The sequence below is a fragment of the Anas acuta genome, chromosome 9 (genome assembly GCF_963932015.1).
Source record: "Anas acuta chromosome 9, bAnaAcu1.1, whole genome shotgun sequence".
Lineage (NCBI taxonomy): Eukaryota > Metazoa > Chordata > Aves > Anseriformes > Anatidae > Anas > Anas acuta.
This window is the reverse complement of record NC_088987.1, coordinates 16,019,135-16,044,342: the sequence shown is the minus strand read 5'-3', so window position 1 is coordinate 16,044,342 and position 25,208 is coordinate 16,019,135. Positions and strand designations below refer to the sequence as shown.

Sequence of the window (25,208 nt, the reverse complement as noted above, 5' to 3'; positions counted from 1 at the left end):
AAGACGAATGAGTGATTTCTGAAAACTTTATTCTCCTTTTACTGTAGTTTTAATTACAGAAACACCGCTATGCTTGAGATACGATTACAGTGCTAACATTACAGAAAAAGTGCTTACAATTCAAATGCTCTAATATAAAAAGGTAAAAATTATTTTGTTGAATTTAAGATTCAGTGTAAGAAGTCATTTCGCAGTATCACTTAAATTTGTAAGACAATGAAGTGCACAAGAAAACTTCACTTTGTGTCTCCTTCCTAACAGTTCTTTCTCCTGGGATGTATTTTGCAACTAAAGTTATATAGAAGCCTGCTTTAAATATCCTGAAATTCCTCATGTCCTATATTGCTGCTGAAAAACAGAGGGTACTTCCTTCATCCTGCCCCAAAATTAGGTGGATTCTTCTCTTAAGTAGCCATGATAAGACTTCTCCTATGGTCCATAATTTGGAAACTAGCCATCACTGTTAATGTGTCGTGAGCTGCGTTGTGATAGCCAGTCATTTCCGTCAAAACGTCAGTCTGCATGATGTTACTGAAACATAGGTGAGGGGTTTATCTAATTCCTTCCACTGCTGCTCCCTTCATAAAAGGATTTTCTGCCTCCTTGTACCCCTTTGAGCCCTTGATCTCGCAAAAGCGCACAGGTGTTGCTCTGCATTTGTCAAATGAATGAACTTGATTGAGAGAGCTAATGATCTCTTACAGCTGTATTGTTTTCAGGCGTGTTGGTTCCTGCAGGAGAGCTGGAGTGAAGGAAGGGCTGCTACGGGGTCTCAACCGTGTACTTGAGGACGTGGGAGTAGAAGCTGTGGTTGGCGTTCTCCTGCACCATAACGAACAACTCTGTGCATCCGGCGGTGTTGCAGGTTCCCTCCCAGAAGCCGTCTCTGCTCAGGGTCAGCGTGTGAGTGTCCTGGGCCTGAACTAGCACCTTTGATATCCCGTGCATTTTGAGTTTAAACTGCACGTTGCGGTTGGCTGGCAGCAGCCCGGAGAGTGGCTCCAGTATTTCGTAGTCGTTCGCCCAGTTGCTATAGGTCTGAGGGAAAGCCGGCCACTTCACTTCGTTGTTCAGGCAACTGATGAGGTAGTTGAAGACGTAGGTATAATTGCCAGGATCTGACTTCTTCTTGGAAAAGAATTTCAGAACAAATTTCCCTGCATGGGGGAGATGGACCAGAAACTCAACTTGGTTGCCACGATGGATTTGCATGATGTGCTGCCTTCTCCTGTCCTCTGTCAGGCCGCTGTTATCAGACTGCAGCGTGGGTAAGATGCTTATGTCCTTTCCCAGGGTGAAGGTGAAAGAGCACCGTCCATCGTTGGTGTGGACGACTGGGTCGGGCTGTGACGGCCTCAGGAATCCCTGGCGCTCTGAGAGCCAACTTGGTCCAACGGGCTGGTCTAGGTCCTTCGGGAAGTGAACGCTCTTGTCCACAGACTTGCACTCGACAACATACTGCAACACGTGGTTGTAGACATCTTCTGGGGAGTTGGAGGACTTGGCAAAGATCTCCAGTTCCTGGCGCCCTGTACTCTGTGGGTAGATCTCCAGCTTCATTCCGTGTTTCCTCAAAGTCAGTAAGCCATGTTTTTCTCTTCCCTTCAGCGAAAATGTAAATAATGTGGAAGAGCGGCAATCCACTGATATGGTGGCGGTTCCATTGACTATGAAATACGTAAGAAAAGAAACCACATCAGAGTTTCAGTGCATTTTTTTTTGCATGTACATACCCTGTTCCAGAAGACTAATCTGTCCCAACTGATTGTCACTTCCCTATCAGTAAAAGAAAGAGCTGTGGCTGACAGGTCACCTGTTTACAGAAACTGGTGCCCCTCAAAAGAACCAGGTGATGAATGACCTTTTTTTTTGGAGGTGTGCATTAATCCTGCTTTGATATCAACTGAAATGGAGCTGTGGTCCTATAGAATATGAAAACCTGTGAGAAATGCAACTGCAAGTACTGTCAGCCTGTGTGCTCAAGAAGGGCTTAGTTAGACGTGGCCAGACCCGATTTCTAGTCCAGCAGCCATTTCAAGAAGCTTCAGAGAAAGGTGTAGGAGTCCTGCAGTACACAGGCATGAGATAATTGACCTCCCTATGAGCCTGTTCCCAAAGTGCTTGAAGACAACATTAAGTCCTAAAATGTTGCTGCCCTTCAGTTTGAACTTTCGTGTTCTTGGCATTCATAAAAATGGCTAACTATTAAAATTCCTGCAGCCCTTTTAAAATCTGAAGATGGTGACCTGCAATGTGGGCTCTTTGGGGCAGTGAGGTTACCTGAATGGTTTCGTGTTAAAATTGCTGCTGGATGCTGCAGGGTGCTGAGTATCACGTAAAGAAGAGCCTAGTTATATGTTGTTCAGTAAGTCAAACTTTTTGAACACAGAAAATTGTTTTAATGTCATTTTCAAGGCAGGGATTACCTGTTTGGATGATGGCTGTATCTGGGTGCACAGCCAGCAGGCCCAGCTTGTAGAAGTCACTGCTGTACATCACGGTAGTCTCAAATTCCTTCAGCGTCAGAGCTGGTTTGAGAAGCTGCCAATTACTGTTATTTGGGAAGTGATCCTTAATGAACAGAGCTGGGTGAGTCAGAAAATAAAACTCGTTGTATCTGGAAGGAGAAGGAAGAGATAAAAGGAAAGTGAGTAATTATAAGCAGTTACTTCTTCCGCCGCACAGTGGTGGTGGTTTCAGTAGGAGGAAGTCAGAGTGTTTGGGGCTGCTGAGAAGCTGAGCTCTGTGGGTTTGAAACTCTCCAGGGAGAGAAGGAACCTCAGCTTTGGTTTTCTATTTCCAGGGCAAAATGCTGAGCTCTTGTATAAACCCAGGGTATTTGTGCTGTCCCCTGCAACCACGGGCCCTGAAGAAAGAGGGAGGCACCTCCTCTGGGGCGGCTGAAAGCTGTGAGTCCCACTGCTTGCTGCTCGAGGTCACCCCCTTTCCACAGCAACGAGCTCCCTCCCTTGGACAGGCAGCCCAGAGGGTGTGAAGGGGTCCCCTTGCAGTGAGACCTAAACTTTGTCCCCGGTGTCTCTTAGCACACCCGCTAGCTTGCCTTTGTGGTAGGTTTATGTATTAAATTAGAGAATTGTTTCTCTACCTGAAGGTGAACTTGTCAGAAGTGTCAATATTACCGCTTCCCCAGGTGCTATCGAGTAAGTGCCACCTTCCTTCCAGGTAGACGGCGTTCCAGGCATGGTTGGAGTCTCCCTCGAAGGCCTGCCCAACCGTGTACCCGTACCCCTTAGAGTATCCTGATAGCTTCATGCACTGGATTCCTGCGATGCTAAAAGAGAACAACGAGGTGCAGCAGGACATTTTGGTTTTAAATCCTTCAGTGTACTTCTGTGGGAGGACGTGAGGAGCCACATCCAGCGCATCCACAGAACTTTAATTCTGTACTGAACGGGAGCACAGCCCCCCACACCGTCCCACACCAGTGCCAGCACACCACAGGTGCCTGCTCCGGCCACGTGCCGCCCAAATCACTGGGCTCATTGCACCTCTGCTGGGCCGGTGGCTCAGCCCTGAGCATGGCATGACCTCCTCAGCCCTTCCAGAGGCAGGAGAGTTCTCCCCATTGCCCAGTGGCATCAGGTGGAGACTGTGCCCTTCTGGGGGCTGGCTCCGTGCAGGGCAGCAGAGCACAGGACAGCAGCACGAGGCAGCGACACCCGAGGCTGTTAGCGTTGCCCAGTGTTGCGTAGAGGTCTTCTTTCCCTTGTAGCTTTTGCACAGAAATTTGGAGAGAGGGTCCCACGGGAGGAAGGGGCCCTTCTCTTCCAGTTCTTGCATGTTCCATCTCTTTTGCCTGATGCGCCATCAACTCAGTCTTTCTGGGGGAGGATGACAAAGATGAGGTGCATTTAATTGCTCTCTGTCTTATTCCTCAGTGGGATCCCTTTGATGCTCTCCACAATTAGCCCATGTAATTATAAATTAAAACTGCATTTGTTCGTGCTCTCTCTAACAGTAGGCCCAGTGTTTGACACTAGCCAAGATCTCTTAGACCTCCCAGGACTGTGGAGGTTGATTTAGTTTCCTTAAAGAGTGACCTTGTGCTTGCCCAGGGTACAAATGATTAAATAGTTTCCCTCTCTCTCTTTTTTAAATAATGAATACTTGTTGAAGTGTAAACAGGATTTAAATAAGCAATGTGTTAATAAGCTCTCTGCTGTTGATAGCAACGGATTCTAATATTGGCCTCGTATTTCAGCATTAATCTAAACTTACTTCACTTAGAGGATTGTCTTTTGTGTAGGATGGTATTGACATTTTTCTTCTTCATTGAAAAGTAAGCTAGCTGTAACAGCTACCTTAAGTAACAAACCGTGCATGCGTCAAGATCAAGACTGTCTGCATAACGTGGGTTTAATTCAGTGAGAAGAAAAATGATATTTATGGGGAAGATAATTAGCATGCTTGTTAAGACGCCTGGGTCTGATAACTGAGATACTGGCTGGTAATTAGCAGTTTGGCAGTGCTCGTAGGGAAGACCACTTTATTCACGGAGGGGATGCCTGTGTAGAGGGAAGACAGCCCCATCAGCTTCGCACGCAGACATCCTAGCGCCTGGAAGACCTTGTGCTGCTTAGTTATCTGTTCCTCTGTCGTTGTGAAAGGGGAACTGAGAGTCAGCTGGGAGCTGGCTGGGCAGCCTGCAGAGAGAAGACAGAGGTGTACGGGGAGGAGAGCCGTGGCAGCGCCCTGTTGCTGCTCGGTTGTCTGGGTGTTCAGACAGAACACCAAGGGACACCTTCTGCCCTCCCTTCTGTCTGTGCTCTCGCTTAACATGAAGCTAGCAAAGGTACAGCAAGAGTCCGTGCTTGGATGTGCTGAGTTTCCCAGAGAAAGGTCAGAGCATCTCAGTGAAGTCTCCTTAATAAGATGGACAAAAGCACACTAAAACCTCCTGTAGGAGCAATCCTCTACTGGTGAAGAGAGTGAGTGATCACGTCTCTGTTCTTGTATAAACAACTTTACACAGGTAAGTTAACTGTGCAGAATGAAGATGGAGAAGGTCTCCAGAAATGCCTGATGTGGCAACGTGATGGTAGGAAATACCCTAAAAGCAAGGTGGACCAGAAGAAATGAGTTAAGGAACTGTTCTCAACATCTGCTCAGTGCACCAAGGTGGTTAAGCCTAAAATGCTTTTCGACTTCAAGAAAAGTAGGAAATAATCTGGGTCTTGCTGTAGATGTCACTTGAATTCAATGGCAGCCTCTTCCCTTTCATTTCAGGTTGGCTTTGGAGATTTCATTTGAAAAAAAGAAGCAAATCTGGCTTCTCCAGAGGGAGGCAGTTGTACCCAAGAGCCAGGAACAGCCACAGACTGTAGAGGAGAGGGAAAGGAGAGGATGGGCAGCCTGGGCTATTTGCAGACCAACTCTGCACGAGGAGCAGCTGAGTGGGCAGTGGGCAGACCCGCTGTGGGGTGTGTGGCCAGCTCTGCTCCTGTGGTTGTGCTGAAACCTCTGAAGAGCAAACAATTGTTGTGCCTTCGCTGCTGCTGCTGCTGCTGCTGTGAGCGTTTCTCCCCAGGTGCTCAGTGCTAGGCTTGCCTGAAGTTGAACTTGGGGGTACTTGTGGTGAGGGGCGAATTGGGCTGTTTGTTAAAGCTGCCTTGGTGGGAGCTAGGAGAAAAGGCATGTTAGAAAACCCAAATCTGTCTCTGAAAACTTTTATATAAGAAGGCTGCTCTTTGCCTCTCACCTTTATGCTTAGACTCAGTGTAAGACTTGAATGGTGCATGAGAAGAAAGAATGAGGAAATTGTCTTGCAAGAAGGAGGTGGCTTGGGTTATAGTTTTTCAGGAGAGGAGCTGAAATATTTAGCTAATTGTCAAAAGTGATAGACTGCATGACTGGGAGGTTTCCTGAATCACGGAATGAATAATCAACCTGGATCTGAGGAATGAAGGATGAATCAACAGAGCCTTTAAATAGTAAAAAAGATCCTTGGAAAGATTAATGTTTTTAATGAACTAAACATATGCTTTCTAATGAACAGATGATAATTTCCCCCACTTTTAACCGCTAATAACTGTTTCATAATATGCAGTTATAAATTCATACTTCATCATCCCCTTTCTTTATTTTACTCTTTGGTAAGCAGGATCAGGTATCATGGGATATGTTATTGGTTGGAAGCATTTACCACATTAGCATCATTAGCATCTGTCACAGTATTTATTTATTTATTTTTAAATCTGGCCTTTTCCTTCTAGATTTTGTTTATCTAATGGTGAAAGCCTTCCTAAATCTTTTTGGATGGTGTGGCAAGCCAATTGTTACGTACATGTGCCAGCAGGTGACTGATCTTCCATTTTTCCAAAGCCTGTCGGTGGAAGCTGGTCTACCGAGAAGAGGAAGGCACAGCACTGCCTCACAAACCTGTGCTCTAGGAAACTACACAATTGCTTTCTGGTGCTAGGAGGCCCCTTCCAATTTTGTGCTGCTGAGTCATCAGGGCAAGTCATCTCCTGCGGACACCCTCTCTCTGTTGGGCCGTCCCTTCCAGCGGAGAGGGCACCTGCAGAGGGCTCTGGGCGAGCTCCTGCTGGGGCTTTGCCTGCCTGTGCCACAGGAGCATGCTGCAGGCAGAGTTCAGTTTTGTCTGAGGCTCGCCATGCTTTTAACCTTCACATACGGACACTCGAAGGAAAAACCTAGCCTCTTCTAACCAAATTATCTCCGTGTTTTCATCTGCCATTATGTTAATGCGATGCGAAGCTCAGCAGATGGCACAAAGCAAATTATGCTGGGGAGGGGAGGAGGAGGGAGCAAAATTGACCTTTCCAGGACTTGCTGGTTTCCCACAGCATGGTTTGAAAGCTGAAGTTCTGCGTCCTGCTTAAAGTCACATCAGTCAATGCAAAGGCAGACAGAATAGGCACGGAGATGACAACAAACGTTAACCCTCCCTGGCACCGAATGTTCCTGAGCTTAATTTACCTGCACATTTGCTTAAAGAGCGCAGCGTATCCCTCACAAACGCTCTTCCCCCTCCGCAGCACGTCTATGGGACTGCACAGCCGCTGGCTTTTGTCACGGAAGCCCACTACGTCGTACTCTGCGGGAAGGAGCACAGGCTAAAGTTCATCCAGAAGCCCGAGGCAGCAGGCTCGGTGGGCAGCAGAAGCAACTCTTGCTTTGTTTTCCACCTCCGTGAGCGCAAACGAAGCGAGATGAGCTGCAGCACGTATGGCTCATTTCATTTTTTTTTTTTTTTTTTTAAACTGGTTTAAATCCACATCTTCCCCTAAGAGCTTGTGCATGTCCTATGCAAAATGCAATCGGTCTGCAAATCCAGTGGTGCTGTAGGGCTCTGGATGTGACAACCAAGCCTCTGGTGCTCGGCAGCCTGGCTTTGTGCTTCAGCTGCTTTGATGATGGGGACTGGTATGGTTGCACCCTCGAATACATTGGGTAGGTGTTACAGAGCCATCATACGGAGAGAAACCATTTGCACAATGCCTTGTAGGGCCTGGCAGTGCAAGGAGGGGGAGTGTGGAAACAGAGATGGTGAGATAACCTCTGAAGGTATTTCTGGATAAATATATCCGGAAAGCGCTCCTTTGCGCCTTCTGTGTGAAACCACCCACAAGACACAGAGTGAATCACAGCGGCAGCGTAATGAGACCAACAGCAGCAGCGTTACCTTCTCTATGGAAGACCCCGACCCACCTATGTGATGGCATATCCACATCCATATGACGCGGACTTTCTCCAGGTCGGTCCGGGCTCGTTTAAGCAGGACTTGAACAAGCTCCTCTATGCTGTTGTTGACGTTCACCTGTTTGGCAGGAGGAAGTGTTGGGTGAGATTGGGGTGAAGAAAGGTTGTGGTGGACACCCCTGCCTTCCCCATCCCTTGTCCTGCTAAAGCTGGTGAGACCCCACCTGCCGGGACGCTGCTCTAGCTCGAGCTTTGTTAAAAATAGAAGCACAGAGCTGTAATTCCACGTTTCAAGCAAGATGTATTTTTGGTCACAGGTTCCCTCCCAGAGTGGGATGTCTGCTGCTGGTGTATGCAGGGAAGAGGGACGGAGGCAGAAGCGAGACTTACTTTTAATGCGTAGGCATCCAGCTTCTCAAATTGCTGCAGATCTAGTGGCATGGATTTCAAAGAGGATTTGTCCCATGGATACGCTGGGAAGAAACAAGAGGGTATTGTCTGGGGAAGGGAGGGGCAGAGGGAGGGAGAGAGGGCTGTGGCTGCCCCCGGGGCCACGGCTGAGCCACTGTCTGTCCTGCAGGATGGCCAGAACTGGTGCTTGGGGACAGAGGACACGAGGGCAGCTGTGGAGGCTCCTTGCTAGCTGCATGGCAAGCAGGGCTCATCGCCTCCGCTCCAGTGGAGTTTGGGCAGGGCGGGAGGTACCCAGGGTCTTTGGAGCTGTGTGGCAGCACTGAAAATGCCTGGCTGCTGGATGTGAGAGCACAAAACACTGCAGAAACATCAGGGAAAACCTGTGCTGTGCAATCCTCTGCAAAGCAAGACTTTCTAAACAAAACCAGCAAAGAGCTGGGTTTCTTCACGCTGACACCTGTGCCCGCTGTGCTCCCCCTCCCAGCTCCCCAAAACTGGGCTCGGGCTCATCCCCCCAGCTCCAGCCCCCGGGAGAGGCGTCCATCTCCCCTCCCTTCGCAGAGGGGCTATTCCTGACCTGCAAAGATGCTCTGCTAACATGAGCCCTGCTCTTCTCGGAAACCCCTGCCCCGGGGAGGGATTACAGGGCTGGGCGCTGGGTCCGGCTCAGCCCCTGGGGACGGTACTGCCTGCCAGCAGGACGCGGGCCACCACACTGGCTGTCCTGCCAAAATCAGCCTGCAAGCACGCCGCTTCTGCTCCTGTAACAGGCTGTTTGTTTATCTCCGTTTTCCCTGAAAAGGGCTATTAGGCTGACCTAAAGAGAGATAAAGCAGATTTACGCGCTTAACGGTTCCTACTCTACACCGCTCCGAAAATTACTTTTTGCCTTTTGGGAACTGGATGTTTTCTTAAAATTGGTTATCGGTTTTCATCTTTGTCAGGTTATAGCTGCAAAGGCTCCCCGCAGATGTGGGGTCCAGAATAACTCAGGCAGGCTCACGCTGTTAGCTGGGCAGCGTGCATTGTGCCCCTTTGTGTGCACGGAGATGTGAGATCGTCCCTGTCCAGCCTGTTGGGTGGTCACAGAGCCACCCAGGACTTGTGGGGGACTGGGAAGCTGGACGTGCTCATATTGGTAAAACCAAGATCACAGCTCCGTACCCTCCAGGAGCAGAGCAAGCCTGTTTGGGGGAGAAATTGGGGTCCCTGCCTGGGGCTGCACCCTCCTGGCGCGGGTTGGGTGCAGATGATAGTTACCATGCAGGTCTTTCCCACTTGGTGCCTGCGGGGCTTCGGGCCTTTCGAAAGCTGGAAAATTGGAGAAAGAAGAATGAGGCGATCAGTTGTTGGCAAGAGAAAAAGAAGTGAGAGGGGTGAATTCTGGGAGTCCCCAGGCTCTGTGGACACTGTGTTCCCCGGCAGTCGGACGCCTCCCCTTGCAGCCCTGGGGCTGGGAACACCACACCCCAGCCAAGGCGCTGGTGGCATGGACAAGCTGGAAGCCTGGATGCTGCATGAGGCCCCTGCGCTGGCTTGGCCATAGATGGTGCCTCTGCAGGCAGCTGCTGAGGGTTTCTGATGGCCTCATATCATCGCCAGCTGTGTTAACCCTGCCCCAGGAAGAGAAAGGTTTTGCTGTCACCAGCAGCTGCTTCTCAGCATCACTGCACCCACCCACATGGGTATGGCCACCACTGGGCAGTGTGGCCAGCGCCTGACCCCAAGGGCTGGTGGCATCTCAAGAGCTTCAAGACACCAGCCCCACCAGGGGAGGAGGGAGCCACCTCCTCCTGGGAGCAATTTCCCTGGCTTGGAGGTCGGGCAGCCTCACCTTTGTTGTCCTGGCCTCTCAGGCTGGGCAGCCTCTGGGAACCTGCAATGATATGGGCACAATTAGTGAAAGTGCTGTGGGGCTGTGGTGATCAGCACCCCAGCTCCAGGGCTGCAGCATCGCCTGCAGCTCCCGGGAGTCCCCGCCAGTGTGGTGCCCATGAAGGGAGGGGTGTCCCCTTGGCCATGGGCAGGTTTCCTGGCTGGGAACGTACCTTTCCTGAAGGAGAGCTTCTTGAAGAGCTGCGGGGTGGTGTTCCTGGGATGGACCTCCACCGTCACCTGGGTTCCTGGAAGAAATGGTGACAAACGTGCTTGGGAAGGGAACACAATCAGTGCTCGGATGTGAAGGAGAGCCAAAGGGTCGGCGTGCCAAACCTGGTCACATCCACCCAAACATCGCTGAAATGACACAACCTTAGCAAAACAGGCAGCACCTCTGCCATCTGAGAAGGTACCAAAGTGCTCTGCTTTCCTGGCAGAACGAATAAACCATACTGTAAGAAAACCTGTAGTCACCTCTGACATGGCTCTCAAAAAAATTCTCAGTTCTCAAAAAAAAAAAAAAAAAAGGAAAGAAAGCCTGTTATAGTGTAGCAGGTGTTGAAGCAAGTGATAATAAAGCAGAGGTCCTCAATGAGGATCATGTGGCAGCTTAAAGAAGGGGTTTATTGCCGTATTAAGTAGTTCTTGATGGAGATACAGTAAACAGAGAATCAATGTCTCATTGATTTTTCTCAGAATAAAATGAAAAAAGGCTCAAAGCTATGGAAATGGCTTGGTTTGTGGTATGAAAACCTTTGGAAAAGGCCATTGCCTGCAAGGGGCAGTGTTGGCTGAGAGCATTGTGCTCTGCGTGCCGCGATGCTCCCAGACAACCTCCCTGGAAATTCGGGGTCTTTTGCTTAAAGCTTCACTCTGACCATGAGAGAGAGACACAAGGAAGAAGTCAGGAAGTGTTACAGGAGCTACCTGAACTTTCTGAAAGAGGCTGCACTTCAGGCAAGCATTTTAGGAGGTTTCAGCTGCCCGAGTTCCCACGCGGGTGGGCTCGCTGGGCCAGGCAGCATGGGGTTATTTTGGAGATGAAAGGTCAAGGTGTGAATGCACTTCGGGGCTGCCAGCACGTTGTACCTGCTGCCCCCAGCAGCTCTAGCCAGAGCCTCGTGGTTTTTGAGGTTTTCCCTAAAACCCAGCTCTTGGGAGCAGCTAATTAGGTAGGAATCTGCACTCTCATTGAATAATAAGTTTTTCTCAGAATTTAACTTTTTAAAAAGTTTTCTTTTATCTCCTGTGGTTTTGCAGAAAAGTTCGATGTCCTTAAATCCCAACAGCAGAAGGCAAGAAAGACTGTAAAAACTATACAACCCTTTAAAATCCTAGAGGTTGGCTCCAGTTCTGGGATGCTTGCAGGTACCCGGGGGCCAAGATGAGGGCTGGTTGGTGTGTTTTGTTAGCTAATTTAAAGGTGAAATGATGTTGTTTCTCAAAGGCTTGCCTTTCTGCAAATAGTATGATTTCCTTAGATTTTTATATTTTGCAAAGGTGCTATTTCTCAAGATTATTCATATCTGTGGATTTTTGTGGGCTTTCTTGCCAATTCCCACTTTCTCAATTTTCCCCCCTAAATTAGAATTCTTTGTTTTCCAAGAAACAAATTTAGCACACAGGAATGCTTTCTCCCAGTAAGCTTAAACAATGTTTAACAAATGATAAAAAGTAATCCCACAGTAAATGTTCAAAGTGCTGCACCTGTTTCCTTAAAAACTACAGAGATGAAATGGTTGCTGATGTTTTTATGGTGTTTTCTGCTATTCCTAATTACGACGCCCTCCATAAGGAACTGGGAAGTCTTTAGCTGTGAGCCAGAGGAGCGCGTGAAACTTGAGATGGTTCCACCAGGAGAAATAAGGATGTTTGTCTGTCCTGCTGCTTGTCCCCTTCCATCTGCACTGAAATATCTGGCATTGGTTACATCCATGCTACATCCTGGTTTCTGTTCGTGTGGGGTGTCCTGTTGGTGTGTTTGTTACAAACCAGCTTGAGCAGGAGCTTGCTGAAGCCCTGCTCTGAAAAACCCATGTACTTTGGCTGGTCACTTACCTTCATTTTTATACGAAGTAATGGTTTGCTTCTGCTCGTAGGGCTCCTCGGAGGCTTTCTGGCCTGTTCATAGGGAGAAGAACATCTCAGTGCCACGAGGAGAGCAGTGTCAGCTCGGCAGTGCAGTAAGGATGAGGAAGCAGGCTTGCTTGGGGCATGGGGCAAAATGGTGGGATGTGGCCCTGCTCCGGAGGCTGGTGCCCAGGTAGGATGGTTTGAGGAGGGCATGGGCTGGAGCTGCTGGAGCTGGCCTGCCCTTCCAGGCGGTGGTCGCCCAGATGTGCTCGCCCTGTTGGGCACAGCCAAAATGTCCTGTGCTTGGGAGCACGGAGAGGTGCGGGGTGCCTGGAAGTGGTGAGGTCCCTGAGCGAGAGCATGGCGCAGCGCTCAGCATCTCACCTGCAGCCCTCCCCTGTGTCCTGTGCTGGGGAAAGGGGCCCATTGAGATGCTGATTCAGGAGGAACGTGTTAACCTCTGTGGTGCCACGGGAGAAAGAGTGCTGCCTGCTCTTCCAACACTGCTGTGCCACCGGTGTCAGAAGCGCATATCCTGGCCGTGCAATGTAGGAGAGCATGCAGGGGACCCCCCATGACCTAAGAGCCCTGTGCCCACTGAAGCCTCCCAAGGTGCTGTTAGGAGATAGTTTGCTTCAAACATGTTGCTGTCTTGAGGCAGAGCTGGGCACTACAAGATTGTGGATGGGCACTGTGTACTGTTTTTTGGTAGGGGGGTGTTCCCATGTGCGGAGTGAGGAGACAACTTACCACTAAGGTCTCTCCCCTGTGCAGGTTGCGGTCTGTTGTTTCCATTTCCATCACTCTGTAAACCTGTAAAACATAAATATGAGTCTGTGCTAGCACTGCAGGATGTCAGCTGGGCGTTATTTCCCAAATAAATGAGCAGATGAACACAGTGGTCAGGTCTGTCCCTGCAGCTCCCTTCCCTCTGGAGACCCAGACCCAGCAGGCATCAGCCCATCTGGAGGAGCCAGCCTTTCCCTAAGGAATTTGAGCAGAAACACTTTTTTTTTTTTTTTTTCTCTTTTTTTTCTTTTATTTTCTTTTTATCCCCCCTCCTTTTATTCCTGCAGGGAAGGTCCCCTTGCATTCGCAGAGCATGTTCTCAGCTTTTTGGAAGATCCCCTGAACGCTAGGAGCTGGGCCAGGGAGAGTGGCACGGACTGGAGCTATAAATGGCTCGGGGCAGCCACCTGTGGGGACAAAGCCTGCACACCCTTCGCACACAACGCTTTTGCCCCCGTGCTCTGCTGCTCGCAGGGCAGAGCAAGGTGCACGCGTGGTCCTCAGCGGTGGCCCGCGCACGTCACCTCCTCCTGCAGCTGCGGTGGCACGTGCCAGTGCCCAGAAGTGTGCAGGAGCAAAGGGCTCTCCTGCAAAAAAAGGGGAAGTTTGGGCATTTTGCAGCACATCTCTTAAAACAGGAGGGAGATGCGGAGGGGGAAAAGCCCAAGCTCTACTCCCAAGCTGCTGCTTGGCCCCAGCAAGCAGCTGGCGCCACACCTGCAGCCCTCCCCTCCCTTGGGGTTTTACCTGCGCTGTCTGTCTGTCTGTCCCTCTGCCCTTTCTGCTCGGGGCGGACGATAAGCATCATGTTGATCACCACGGTGCTGGGACCTTCCTTCAGGTCCACGGTACCCATCGCGGCAGGGCCACCGCTGAGCTGCCGCCACGCCGAGCTGCCCCGCTCGGTCACCATCCGTGCTCTGCCAATGCCAAGCCCTGTGAACTTCCTACGGCTGAGGAAGGAGCCGCGATTCGGCTGGGGGCTCTGGTTTCAGAGCGTGCCCTGGGCTCCCCCTCCCCTCGCTCTGCCCTTTCGGCGTTGAGCACTTGCCTGCACTCAAATCCCCCTCGCAGCTCTCTTGGCTTGGGGGGGATTCGCTTTCCCAAGCGGGCAGAAATCCTTAAAAGGCTTTCCCTTCTGATTCTGTCCCCCCAGTGGAAACTTAAAGGATGCTTAGGGACAGAAATAATAATAATGAGTGCTGTCCAGGGAGGTGGCTTGCTGCCGCGAAGCTGCAGCTTGGTGCAGCGGGGGGAGAGCTGCTGGAAACGGGGTGCATGAGCAGCCATTTCGGGCACACCAGGCAGAGGGAGTGAGGGGAAGTGCCCGGCGCCGAAGAGGACAGCTGAATAATTCCCCCACCGGCTGTCTGCAGGCGCACCAAGTGGGAGCTGGCGCTTTGCAGAAAAATCCCGCTTTTCCAGCAGCTCCCCCAGCCAACAAAACAGGGCAGTGCCGCAGGGGTTAGCGGCTCCTGCAGCCCGCGTAAGGGACTGGCAGGGAAACGCTTTTCTAATTTTATCACTGGCCCCCGTCCCACCCCGCGCGGCCGCTGGCCCAGGGCGGCCTGGGCACCGCTGGGCTCACCGGGCAGGCTTGCCCAGCCACCTGGGGCTTGCCCGTCTCCGCTCCCCGAGATTTATGGCCGTGGTGACTTTCTGCTCGCCGCTTCGCCATCTGCCCGCTGGCCTTTAGTGCTCCCTTGCCTGGCTCCAGCCCCGGCCTGCAGCACCCTTTCCTCCCCGCCATCCCCTGGCCTCTTGCGTTATGCCATGAACGTGGGCTGGAGTGGGGCAGGCCCCCAAGGTAGCGCTGTCACAGGAGCTGGATATGAAGCTGATGCGGTTTGTCCACGGTCGTGATGATAATTTATTTATTTTAATGGTGCACGTGGGTGCTCCTGGGCCGGCACCCATACAGTCACCAGCACTGCTCTGCCATCACTGTCACGGCTGCCCTGCCAAAACGTGTGTCCAGAGAGATGAGAAAATTTGCAGAAATTTCCTGCTTTCCTAGAAATAGCGATCATCAGGAAGAAGGCGTTTCTTCTTGGAGGGCTTTCTCGCATTTTTCTTTGCTCATTTATCCCAGGGGGGATTTCTGTTAGTGTTTTTATCACGAAGTGCAGGCTTTGCTTGCAGCAAGCGCTGCTCATAGGATCCCAGAGTCATTCTGTCTGGAAAAGACCTTCAAGATCAAGCCCAACCACCAGCCTGCCCCACCGAGTCCTATCACTCCAACACATCCTCCGGTGCCGGTTACCTGCCCCGGCCACAGCACATGGCAGTCAGGAGGTTTTTTAAACCCTGCGACTTCTCATGCATGGGAAATCTGTCATTGGCCTGAGATAAGGTCACGGCCAGCAACAGCTGTCTGTGTGCCAGGATATTTTTGAAGCTAAAAATTTGCATTTTGAGGAGGGAAAGGAGAAAGGCTTTTATTGTCGTGTTGATTTTAAAATAAAGGCAGCTCTTTGAATTTGCTGCGGGATGCAAAACGTTCACCTAAGTCCCAGGGAGATGAATTAATGGCCAGAGAACAAGAGAAGCTATCAGACTGGCATGATTACATGTATTTACCACATAGCTGTCATTTCTCCAGGGGTGAGCTGGGGGAAGGAGAGCCCATACAAATGTAGAACAAGAATTAGGTTATTTGAGTCCCATTGGGTGGAGAAGAAGATTGCAGGCTGCTTCGCTGAGGAAAGCGCTTTAACTCTTCCGCAGGCGTTTTGCGGCTGGCGTGTCTCTGGCGGCTGTGCAGAAGGGGCGGTGGGAAGACCGAAGATATTTGAGGGTCTTTTACATTCATTTGATCTTAACAAAGGCCACTTTGTTAAGTGGCCACAGATGGCCATGGCCAGAAGCAGTGCGAGGGTGGCCCTTCTGCTCCATGGGGCATGGTCTCCAGAGGAGCTTGGCCTGCTCAGCCTTGGGAGCGGGCTGCCCCTGGGCACCGTGTCCCCTTGGCTGTCACCAGTTCCACATGAAGCCTGGGGACGTGAGGCCCCCCATCAGGGGTAGGGGAACTGTGTTGGGCCAGCCCCAAAGGGCCTCTAGGTCGGGCCTGGTCCCTCACAGAGGCCTCGGGCCTCTGCCAGAGGACCCTCTGCAGGATGTCAGAGCACAAGAAGAAAACAAAGTGTGCAAGGCACCACCAGGGCGGTGTCTGAACTGCCCTCTCCACAAAGATGCCCAAGATCTGTCTCCCGGCTCAGAATAGCTCATTTAGGGCTCATTAGTCCGTGTGTGTGCATATGTATTTGGTGCCTGTTGTTAGTTTTTTGTTTTTTTTTTTTTTTTCCCCACACATTGCTTTGCATTTGCAGCCATTGAATCTCAGCTGCCATTTTCCCTCAATTGTGGGCTGACTTTGAAGTGCCAGGCTGTGTTCGTGTTGCACCGGGTATTACAATGGCATTCTGATGAGTTTTAATCTACTCTTCTGGCCTGTCCTTTCCTTCTCCCTCCAACAGAGCTGCAAGACGCTGTGCTTATTCTCGTCCCGGCGGCCTCCAAACCACAGATTGCACAAATGCTCTGTTCGCTTTGCAGCTTGTGCTGTGTCAGCAGCTGTGCTTTATGATTTAAGACAGCAGCAGAACTTTCCACTGAACTATAAACCCCCGTGCTCAGTTTCCTGGTATCCACGTAGACAGGAGGTTAACGGGTGGCCAGGAGGGTCCCGTCGAGGCGGGTCAGGATGAATTTAGGTCACAGCAGGACGATGCGGCTGGGTGGTGTGCGCAGACGCGAGGCGGGTGCCACAGCCCCCAAGGAAGAAACACCACGGGGATTATGCTTTGGATGCAGGATCTACTTGCCTCCTTTCTCAGTGTGAGAACAGGTGAGAGAACATGTGCTTCTGGTAGCAGGAGGCATCTCAGATTGTGTTGCTGGTCCATAAAAGCCAAGGCGTGTTGTTCCCAGGCTATTACTACAGCAGAGCAGGGCCTATCTCCCACCAGTGGGACATGTGGTACTGCATGGACACCCTGCCCTTGTCCCCAGCACAGGGAGGTACCAGCACATGAGCTAACCTAAGGCTGTTATTTTTTTTTTTTCTTTTTTAAACAAGCAAAAAATACCACCATTTGTATTCTGTGGCAGAGACCTGGAAGCGTGGCCATGTGCCCTCATCTCTCCATCCCCAGCCTTGACATTGACATTTTGTGTCCCTTCTGCAGGTGGCTTCCCCTCTCCTCACGCTGCGGCAGCTGGATGCTGCTCAGTCTGAGCAAGAGCTGGGCACACGGAGCTGCTGAAGGGCTTTGGGCAGGACGTCTTGCAGCACTGGGAGCTGTGCTGCCTTGTGTCAGAGCACGGATCTGCTGACCTTCAGCATGCTGCTCGGCTTGCTTTTTGTCGCTGCCTCTTCTAGAGGGGCAGAGCGATCCTGGCTGGGCTGAGCACTGTGATTAAGGCACTGATTCTCTTAAAATCTCCAAACAACTCCTCCTTTGAAGGCAGACAGAGGACCTGTGATGGACCCCATCCCTCTGACATCACGTGGAGATCAGCGAGCTCTCCTGGCCACTGCAGGTCCCTGGAGAGGTTTTTTCCCCTCTCAGTCACCATGGGACCAGCTCCCGAAATGTCCCGTTCAGCCTTTCTGGGACAGTTTGTCCTTTAATCCCTATTTGCAATTTGGGGATTGCACCTCAGGGTGTCCTGGTAACCTGAATTATGCATCGGCCATGTCGTGGGGCCACATGCCTTATTGCTAACCACTGGTTTAACATTGCCCCTGGACAAGCTGGGTTAACATCAAGGTACACCCGAGGTAGGTGGTGAGGTTACAAATGTTTTAAGAGACATAGATGAAGAAAGAGGGAAAAAACTTGGAATATCTGCTTGCATTAAACATGAAGGGGGGCTCTTTCCCTGAGCAGAATGGTTTTCTCAACACCCCCTTCTCAGAAACTGTGGCTCTTGTCTGGCGGAGATTTTATACATATTTTTTTCCTAATGTCCTCCATAATACTCTGGCAGGTTTATTATTATTACTATTATCGCCCCCCCCCCCCAGAAGGCTGTTTCTGGTTTATTCAGGAGAGAGCCTTGACCTTTCTAATTAAACAGGCAGTTTGTCACTTCCTGGGAGATGCAGAAGGTACTTTGCTAGACCAAGCATCATCTTTTGTGTTTTATCAACACCTCTCTGCTGCAGTGATGAACAACCTCCTTTTTCCTGCTGACCTGTAGCACACATGAGTTATCTCCTCTGCCCGATTACCCTGGTATTTTCTATCAATTTCTACCAGATGACAAACAACTGGAAAACATGTTTTTGGAAAAAAATACATGCAACTCATTATTATTTTCCTGAAAGTGGATGTGGTAGTAATGAACTCTCCTGGTGTGACAGTGAGCCTGGGGTGACCAAACCGTCCTTCCTGAGACACCATAAGAATGGGTCTGGGCACTGGGAACACTGGGTTCCTCAGGAACATCTGTCTGCAGATGGGCACGCTGCTTGGTTGTGGTCACATGGAGCTAGAGCTAAAGGACCCAAATGGTCATTTAGAGGCAAGATCATGACAGTTCTCATTGGGCTTATTCTTCCTGACCCGAGAGTCCAGGATGCCATGGGAAGAGCTGGATGCTCTACAGCATGGAGCAAAAGTAAGCTGTGGGATGATCCGATGACAAAGGTGGCAACAGAAGCAGTATACTGGTGACTTAGGGAAACTGCCATGGAAACTGTCTCTTGTGTTTGAGATGGTCTCTGCATGTCTGCTGCTGGTGGGACACCAGTGGTGTCGGCAGCAGGGGCCGAGCAGTGTGGCTGTGCTGAGACGCCTGCGTTCAGAGTCATCCTGGTGTTTCAGTGGGCCCTTCCCTGAACTGCACCTACCAAACAGGATCCCAAGTGCCCCTGAGGTAAGAGCCTGGTGCTTGTCAGGACTGAATGAGCTGCCACGAAGCCAACAGGAGGCAGGTAAAGTTAATTTGGGTGGGTCAGGCCTTGTTTCCCTATATAAGGGTCCTCCAGGAGTAGGGTGGTTGCAAAGGAGGCCTCATGCCCCCCTCAGTGCATGACAGAAAGCTGGCAGGAAGCACATTCCTGAGGGGAGGCAGGACTTCCCTCCACATGTACTCTCAAATTGTGGCCAAGAACCAGAAGGAAACTTTGCTGCTGCCTCCGAAGAGCCGCTCGGCTGGACCCCTAGGTTGAAGCCAGCAGGCTTCTGCACTGGCATGTTGCTCTGCTAGCTCCTGGAGGTGCACCAGGAGGAAGCGGAACCCTCCTGGTTCCCGTCAGCCTTCCAAAAGGTGGTGGGAGATGGGCCGGATGGGCTGCCTCTGATGGGCATCTCTAACTTTTCAGAGAGCTGGCAGGATGCTGGGGGAACCTAAGCAACATTGGCAGTGCTGAAGTGTGTCCTCTGTGCTCCAAGGGACAAAAAGCGTTCAGGGAGACTTCTCTGCTTGGATGGAATGAGCTTACCTGTGGGGCTGGGCTGCTGGGGTCGTCCTGTTTCATGTCTCACTTCCACCTGGGCTGTTGGAAAGAGGAGGAGACGTTATTAAGCTATTTCCTGGAGCTGCTGGCCCAAAATCACACTATGTTTTTCCTTCTGCTTGCATAGTTTGGGGATGCTGAGCATTCATTGATCAGCGTGATGAGATGGGCCTGGTGCGGTGCACAGCACCTTGCTGTGAGGAGCAGACAGATTTCTGACAAAGAAGTGGCAAAAAAAGGGAAGAAAGCACAGCCAACGCCAGTGCATCAGAGCAAGTATTGGAGCCAGACCCAGAGGGTTAAAGCAACCCAGAAAGCCTGAGAGGATCCCTCAGGACATCTCCCAAGTGGACTCAGGTAATGAATTTTCACTTCCGTACTTTCATTATCATTGTTCTTAGCTGGAGATTTACCATTTGTCCCCCGCCAGCTCTGCTGCACGTTATTTGTGTCATTGAGATGGTGGCAAGGACAGTGCTGCTCATGCGGCTTTTCTGCTGGGCACGTGATGGGCTCTGCTCCTGGGGCTCCTGCAGAGCCTGAGCTGGAGAGCTGCGGCCCCCGGAGCTGTGCTCAGCTCTGCTTCTCCTTGCCCAGAACAGTGCCAGGGTGCCCATGATGCTGAAGCCCTGTCCTGCCCCTGCTGCTCCCACCAAAAGCGTGCCTCGTGTTTAAGGGTGAGAGCGGATGAGCCTGGGTTCAGCACAGCCAAAGTCAGTGGGAAAAGTGTTGGCCAGCAAGGTAGTGTCTTTTTTTTTTTTTCTCCAGAAATATTTTGTTGCATCCTATAAATTATCTACACCTTTTCAGAGAGGTGAAGAGGAGAGCAAATTCAGATTGCCGTGTTGCAGTGCATGCAGGTGGCAGCACTTTGTGGTACCATGGCATTGGTTCCAATCAGAAGCCCTTTTTCATTGTTTATGCTATTTATTAGTGCACCGTTTCTGTAACTTTCTTGGAAAATACAGGACTGGGGAGGCAATGCTGGGTCAGTCCCATATTGCTCCCTGGTACAATTTCTTTTGGAGTTTATCCTCTCCCCTTCAGTGAGATCAGTGAAAGTGATTTCCTTTTTCCTGAGCACTGCGGAGCAGAAGAGGGATGGCAGTGTGCTCCGTGCACTGGTGATGTGCCTGATGTTCATGCTTCGTGCCAGCACCTCCCCACCTCCTGCCAGCACAGCTCCCGCGGGTGACTTACTGAGGTCGGTGGATTTGTCTTCCCCTTCATTCCAGCAGCAGCGGCACAGCCTGCAAGGACGACACGGCCATCAGCTCGCAGCCCAGGAGGACACCTCTTGCTCTCCCACCCCACATCCCCATCCGCCTTAGGGTTTCCAAGGAAAGGAAGACCCAACCAGACCCAACCCCATGGCACTGTACAGCTGCAGAAACGAGGAGCGGTCCCTGTTCAAACATCTTCATCACCCCAGAAGTATTGGTTTCGATAAGCGCTCCTGAAGCTGGCACGGTAAGGGTGGCTGCACCCAAGGGTGTTGGGCACCCTGAGCCTGAAGCTCATCTGCCCAGCACCCTGGGGTGCTGTGGGTGCACGTGCCAGCACGCCGACAGCTCGCTGGCTTGTCGGAAAGCTTTGCGCTCCCTTCCGAAGCCGCCGCTAGCCTGTCCCAATTGGTGGCCAAATGTCAGCGGATTCAAATCGCTCGCAGCACCTCGGCAGCCAGCTCCGTGCTCTTTCCATCAGCGCTGGCTCAGATGACAGGGCATGCTACCGACCCCCCCCGAGTATTATTATCATTATTTATTTGTGTCGTGGCAGTGCCTAGGAACATCCCCGCTGTGGACCGGAGGCCCTTCATGCCCTGCACTACCGCAGAGCAGGTTGTGCCATGAGCACTGCCGTGCGCCGTGAGCACCCAGCGCTGCTGCAGCAGCCAGCAACGGGACGGCTGGGTGAAAGCAACAGGTCTGCAATCCAGTGTAACGGGAAGGAATTGTTTCCCTGGATTTTGCTCTGCAAGACCAACTGTCTTAATTAGCTGGCTCCCCTTACAGTGTTTTTCAACTGTACAGAGACGAGCCAAGGACACATGAACGTAACGTGATCTAGGAAGATTCCCCGAGTGCCAGGAAGTTGGGGCCGCTCACCCGGCCACTGCACTGCCTTTCTCTTTATGGATGTGCTCTGGCTCCCCTCTGAAGCTGTGAGAAGAGAGTTTAGGGCTTGCTCGTGCTCGCGGCTGTTCACATGAATGCTGCGGTAACTGGGCTGCCCGTGGCTGGTCTCTTCCCTGGGGCTCTTTGCAAGACTCCGCTCTTCTACCCCAGCCCTGCAGGGACCAGGGGTCATTCTCCTTCCCAGTGCCCACCAGTTGTAGGAGGACTGTCTGGGCACAGACTGCCCTTGGCTCCACTCTGCCTTTTTCTGCCCCCTGTGCCTCATCTCCCCCTGTTTAGCAGCAGTGGATGCTCAGCGGGACCTGTGGGCAGCAGGGCAAAATGAGGCTGCATCAGCAACCACCAGAAGGTAATCATTTGGTGATAATGAGGCTTTGGGCTATTTGCACGAGGTCCTGCTGGTGGCTCTGGTCCCTCTGCCTTCAGTTTTGCTCTCCCTGCTGGTGACTGCCCACGTCCCCCAGCCTGGTGCCCGTGCTGAAGAGGAATCACCACCACATGTGGCAGAAGGGGCCACCGGGAGCCACTGGCGGTGCCCAGGGTTGGCTGGTGACCTGCTCAGGACCCTGCTGCGAGGCAGGGAGCGCTGCCTTCGCCCCCATGGCGTGGTGCCCTGCCCAGGTGGCACGGCAAAATCATGTGAGGCGAGGAGCTGGGGGCTGACAGCATCCCCCGGCCAAGTCATCGTGACCATCTGCTCCGCGCCGTGCCAGGCTGACGGCTGCTGCAAAGAGCGTGCGTGCCGCAGAGTGCTGGGGATCTGGCGGTAACAGGATCTGACGGGCTTCGGAGAGGCGCTGACTCTGTCTTTTCAGCTCTGCCTTATGTATATTTATCTGCGTGTACAAATAGAGCGGGCGGGACGGTTGGGTTTCGCTCAGCTGTGCCGGGGCGGGATGGCCGAGCGGGTTGCTGAGGATGAAGCTCCCAGTGCCCTGTCCCTCTCCTGTCTGCCCTGGCCCCGTGCTGTGGGAAGAGCAGGGAGAGCGAGGCAGGAGGTCGGGCAGCCAACGCCTCGGTCAGAAACGTGACTTTTATCTAAAACGCACACCTTGGTGATGCAGAAAAAAGGCAGGAAAGGGCTTTCATTCGGTGCTGTGCCTTAGTCATCAAATACCTGACTCCACAGTTTGATTTCAGCCGACCAAATTAATGCAGGCTGATGCAAGGTTTTCTCTCAAATCGGTTTTGATTTTTTTTTTTTTTTTTTTTTTTTTACAGGAAAACGTGCTATCAAAGGCTGAAACCTGGCAAAAAGATGGAATGGGGACCGTGTGGGTATGGTGCGCTGAGGGGCTCAGTGCAGCACGCGGCTGGGCTTGGGGCTGGCTGTGTTAGGAAATTTTCTAATGTTCTGTCTTTGAGCTTTAGTCCTCTTGTTTCTTTTAACTTATGAAAAGTGTAAGGCTGTTCCTAGCTCTGCCGAGAGCTTTTCTTTGTGAGGCTGCCCGGACAAACTTTGGGGACCTGCTCAGTGCTGGCTCTGGCCAGCCTAAGCCGACATTAATTCCAACTGAGATTCAAAGGCTTTCACGAACAGACTTAAAGCCCAAGGTCGCTTCAACACATCAGCATTGAAAAGAACCATTTAAAAATAAGTTGTGATAACTGAATGGGATGTTCTCTGGCTGACCAAGCCCTGGGCACCTCGACTGGCTGTGACCTTGTGCTGATCTCCACTTGATCATTTTCCTTCCCTCCAGGAGGTGATGTGAAAATGAGTGGGGTCACGTTGGCGAAGCAGTCCCCTTCCCCTTGCTCCCTGCAGCAGTCAATGAGCCACCAGCTCGGGTTTTAGTTGAGTAATGGGCTCCTGGTGCTTTTGGACTGCGGCGAGTTTGGATACATGAGCCTTATGGTTTGGACACTGAAAGTCAAAGAAAAAGAAACCTAAACCCATTTGACTTAAAGGTCACGAGACGTGGTGTCATGGTATTTGGGGTCTCGTGATTTTTAAATGTTAATGCTGCAAGCCCGGAGCCTGGCAATTCACTGCCAGTAGTTATCAGCAGTGACTCGGAGACTCAGGTTGGTTCTAACCTGCCTCAGCAGAGGCTTGATGACAGAAAGTGACGTGTGGTCACGGCCTTCTTTACAGGGCCCATTACAAAGTATACAGATCTAGAGAGTGTCCCACACCCCAGAGAAGCGCCTCGAGCTGCTGCCTGTGTCCTGCAGGGTGAAGGGGGCTTGTCCAGGAGCCTGGGGCTGGGCTCAGAGTCGCATTTCCCCCATCCCTTGATTTCCTGAGCCTTCCCCTCTTCCCCCTTCCCAGCCCCAAATCTGATACACGCATATACGAAATGCATCTGGATAAAATATACATATTTTGAAACACCCCAGGAAATTAACGGGGGGATACTGCGAAAGGCTGGCCCCATGCCAGCGCCTGCTGATGGATGGAGCAAACCCCTGGACACGTTGTGGTGTCCGAGGACACCACAGGACTCCGAGCTGCCCCCGGAGGGCTGCGGTGCACGGGGTCACCTCGCTGCCCGCCGTGCTTCCTCCCCGGCAGCAATCACCGAGGGCATCAATTAGTCGGGAAAGGCAATGCTCAGCTACTCAGTTACTTGGTAACGCAGGCAAACGCTTCGATGCTGCCATACATTGCCCAGACAAGGCGAATTCATTTCCTGCACCTGCAGTGCAAACCCGTCCATGAATCCGCGGGGCTGCGGGGCCACGGGGAGCACCGGCTCCTGCTCCCGGGGTGCCTGCCCGCATGGTGCGAACCCTGTGCTGGTAAGCACCTGATTAATTCCCCTGCTTTTAAGGAAGTGAAGCCACGCAGAAACGTGCCACCGGTAACAAATTACACGGTGCTGGTGCCACCGATTAATGCTTCGGGGAGAAGTACTCTGCTTCAGGCGCAGAGCGCTTCTCTGCCCTAAGAGAGTTTGTTGCTGACAGCCACCCATGACCGTTGTCCTGCCCCGAAGCTGCATAGGGGTGGCAAAGGGGAAAAGCTCTTCAAAATGGGGATTTTTATTTTTTTTTGGTCAGCCTGCCCTGCCCGCCCCGCTCGCCGTTACCTCCTCGCCCAGGTGGAGCAGAAGCTCCTGATGTTCCCCATGCAGGTGGGATGCGAAGGGGAGCTCGCCGTGTGCGGACCGGGGCAGCTACAGCTGGAGGAGGAAGCAGGAGCAGCACGCACTGACAGCGGGATGATCTTTGCACCCTGAACCCTACTCACAGTGGCAGTGCCTTTGTGGGGAAGGTTGGCTCCCCTGCCCAGGCGTGGTACCAATGCATGGGGCAAGGTGTTTGTTTCTTTTTTTGGTTTTGTTTTCTGCCGCCACAAGCACTGAGGATGCGTGCAGCTGCACCAGGAAACGCCGAGGTGCACAATCAGGGTGCGGGATGGGGCAGTGGTGCCATAGGGCGATGACACCCACTATCTGCAGGGAGGGGACAGTGAATTACCTGGGCTGTGCCTGGCTTTAATGCCCTTGGGCTCTCAGCTCGCCAGGCTTGGCTCAGAACCAGCCAGGACTCTGCTCTTGGTGCTTTCCTTGAATGCCACCGGCTCTCGCCTGTGGGAGACCCATCAGCCGGCCTTGGGGTGAGCCCAGTGATACACCCAGCTGCCTGGGTTTGTGCCCGGATACGAACTCCAGAACGGGGCAACAACGGGACTTACTGGGAAGGGAGCTGGGGCTGCTCTGCCCCACCCCACGGAGCTGCTGGGCAGCCGGGAAGGAGAAGGCCTGGCTCCAGAGGGCTCCCCAGGGCTTCCCAGGGCTACCTCACATCTCCCCCATGAC

The 25,208-nt window shown here is 52.0% G+C and overlaps 1 protein-coding gene and 1 long non-coding RNA gene across 3 annotated transcripts; one reads left to right on the top strand and one right to left on the bottom strand.

Moving 5' to 3' along the window:
- Positions 1 to 12: 12 nt before the first annotated feature.
- On the bottom strand, positions 13 to 24,609 carry KY (kyphoscoliosis peptidase). 2 transcript variants are annotated; one of them, XM_068692196.1, is made up of 14 exons: positions 24,477 to 24,609; positions 20,504 to 20,553; positions 19,289 to 19,342; positions 12,799 to 12,861; positions 12,034 to 12,096; positions 10,146 to 10,220; positions 9,932 to 9,973; positions 9,358 to 9,408; positions 8,074 to 8,156; positions 7,693 to 7,801; positions 6,961 to 7,078; positions 3,107 to 3,292; positions 2,427 to 2,617; positions 13 to 1,667 (listed from the first exon to the last, which is right to left on the bottom strand). In XM_068692196.1, exons 1-14 carry the CDS (start codon positions 24,515 to 24,517, stop codon positions 763 to 765), a joined length of 2,031 nt encoding a protein of 676 aa, XP_068548297.1. In that variant the 5' UTR covers positions 24,518 to 24,609; the 3' UTR covers positions 13 to 762. The 2 variants fall into 2 exon arrangements, with proteins under 2 accessions (XP_068548297.1, XP_068548296.1); XM_068692195.1 differs by lacking the exons at positions 19,289 to 19,342; positions 20,504 to 20,553; positions 24,477 to 24,609 and adding an exon at positions 13,585 to 15,899.
- LOC137861108 (uncharacterized) lies at positions 17,867 to 23,552 on the top strand. Its single transcript, XR_011099391.1, has 3 exons — positions 17,867 to 19,113; positions 19,431 to 19,660; positions 22,663 to 23,552. It is a non-coding gene; the product is annotated as an uncharacterized lncRNA (long non-coding RNA).
- Positions 24,610 to 25,208: the final 599 nt, after the last annotated feature.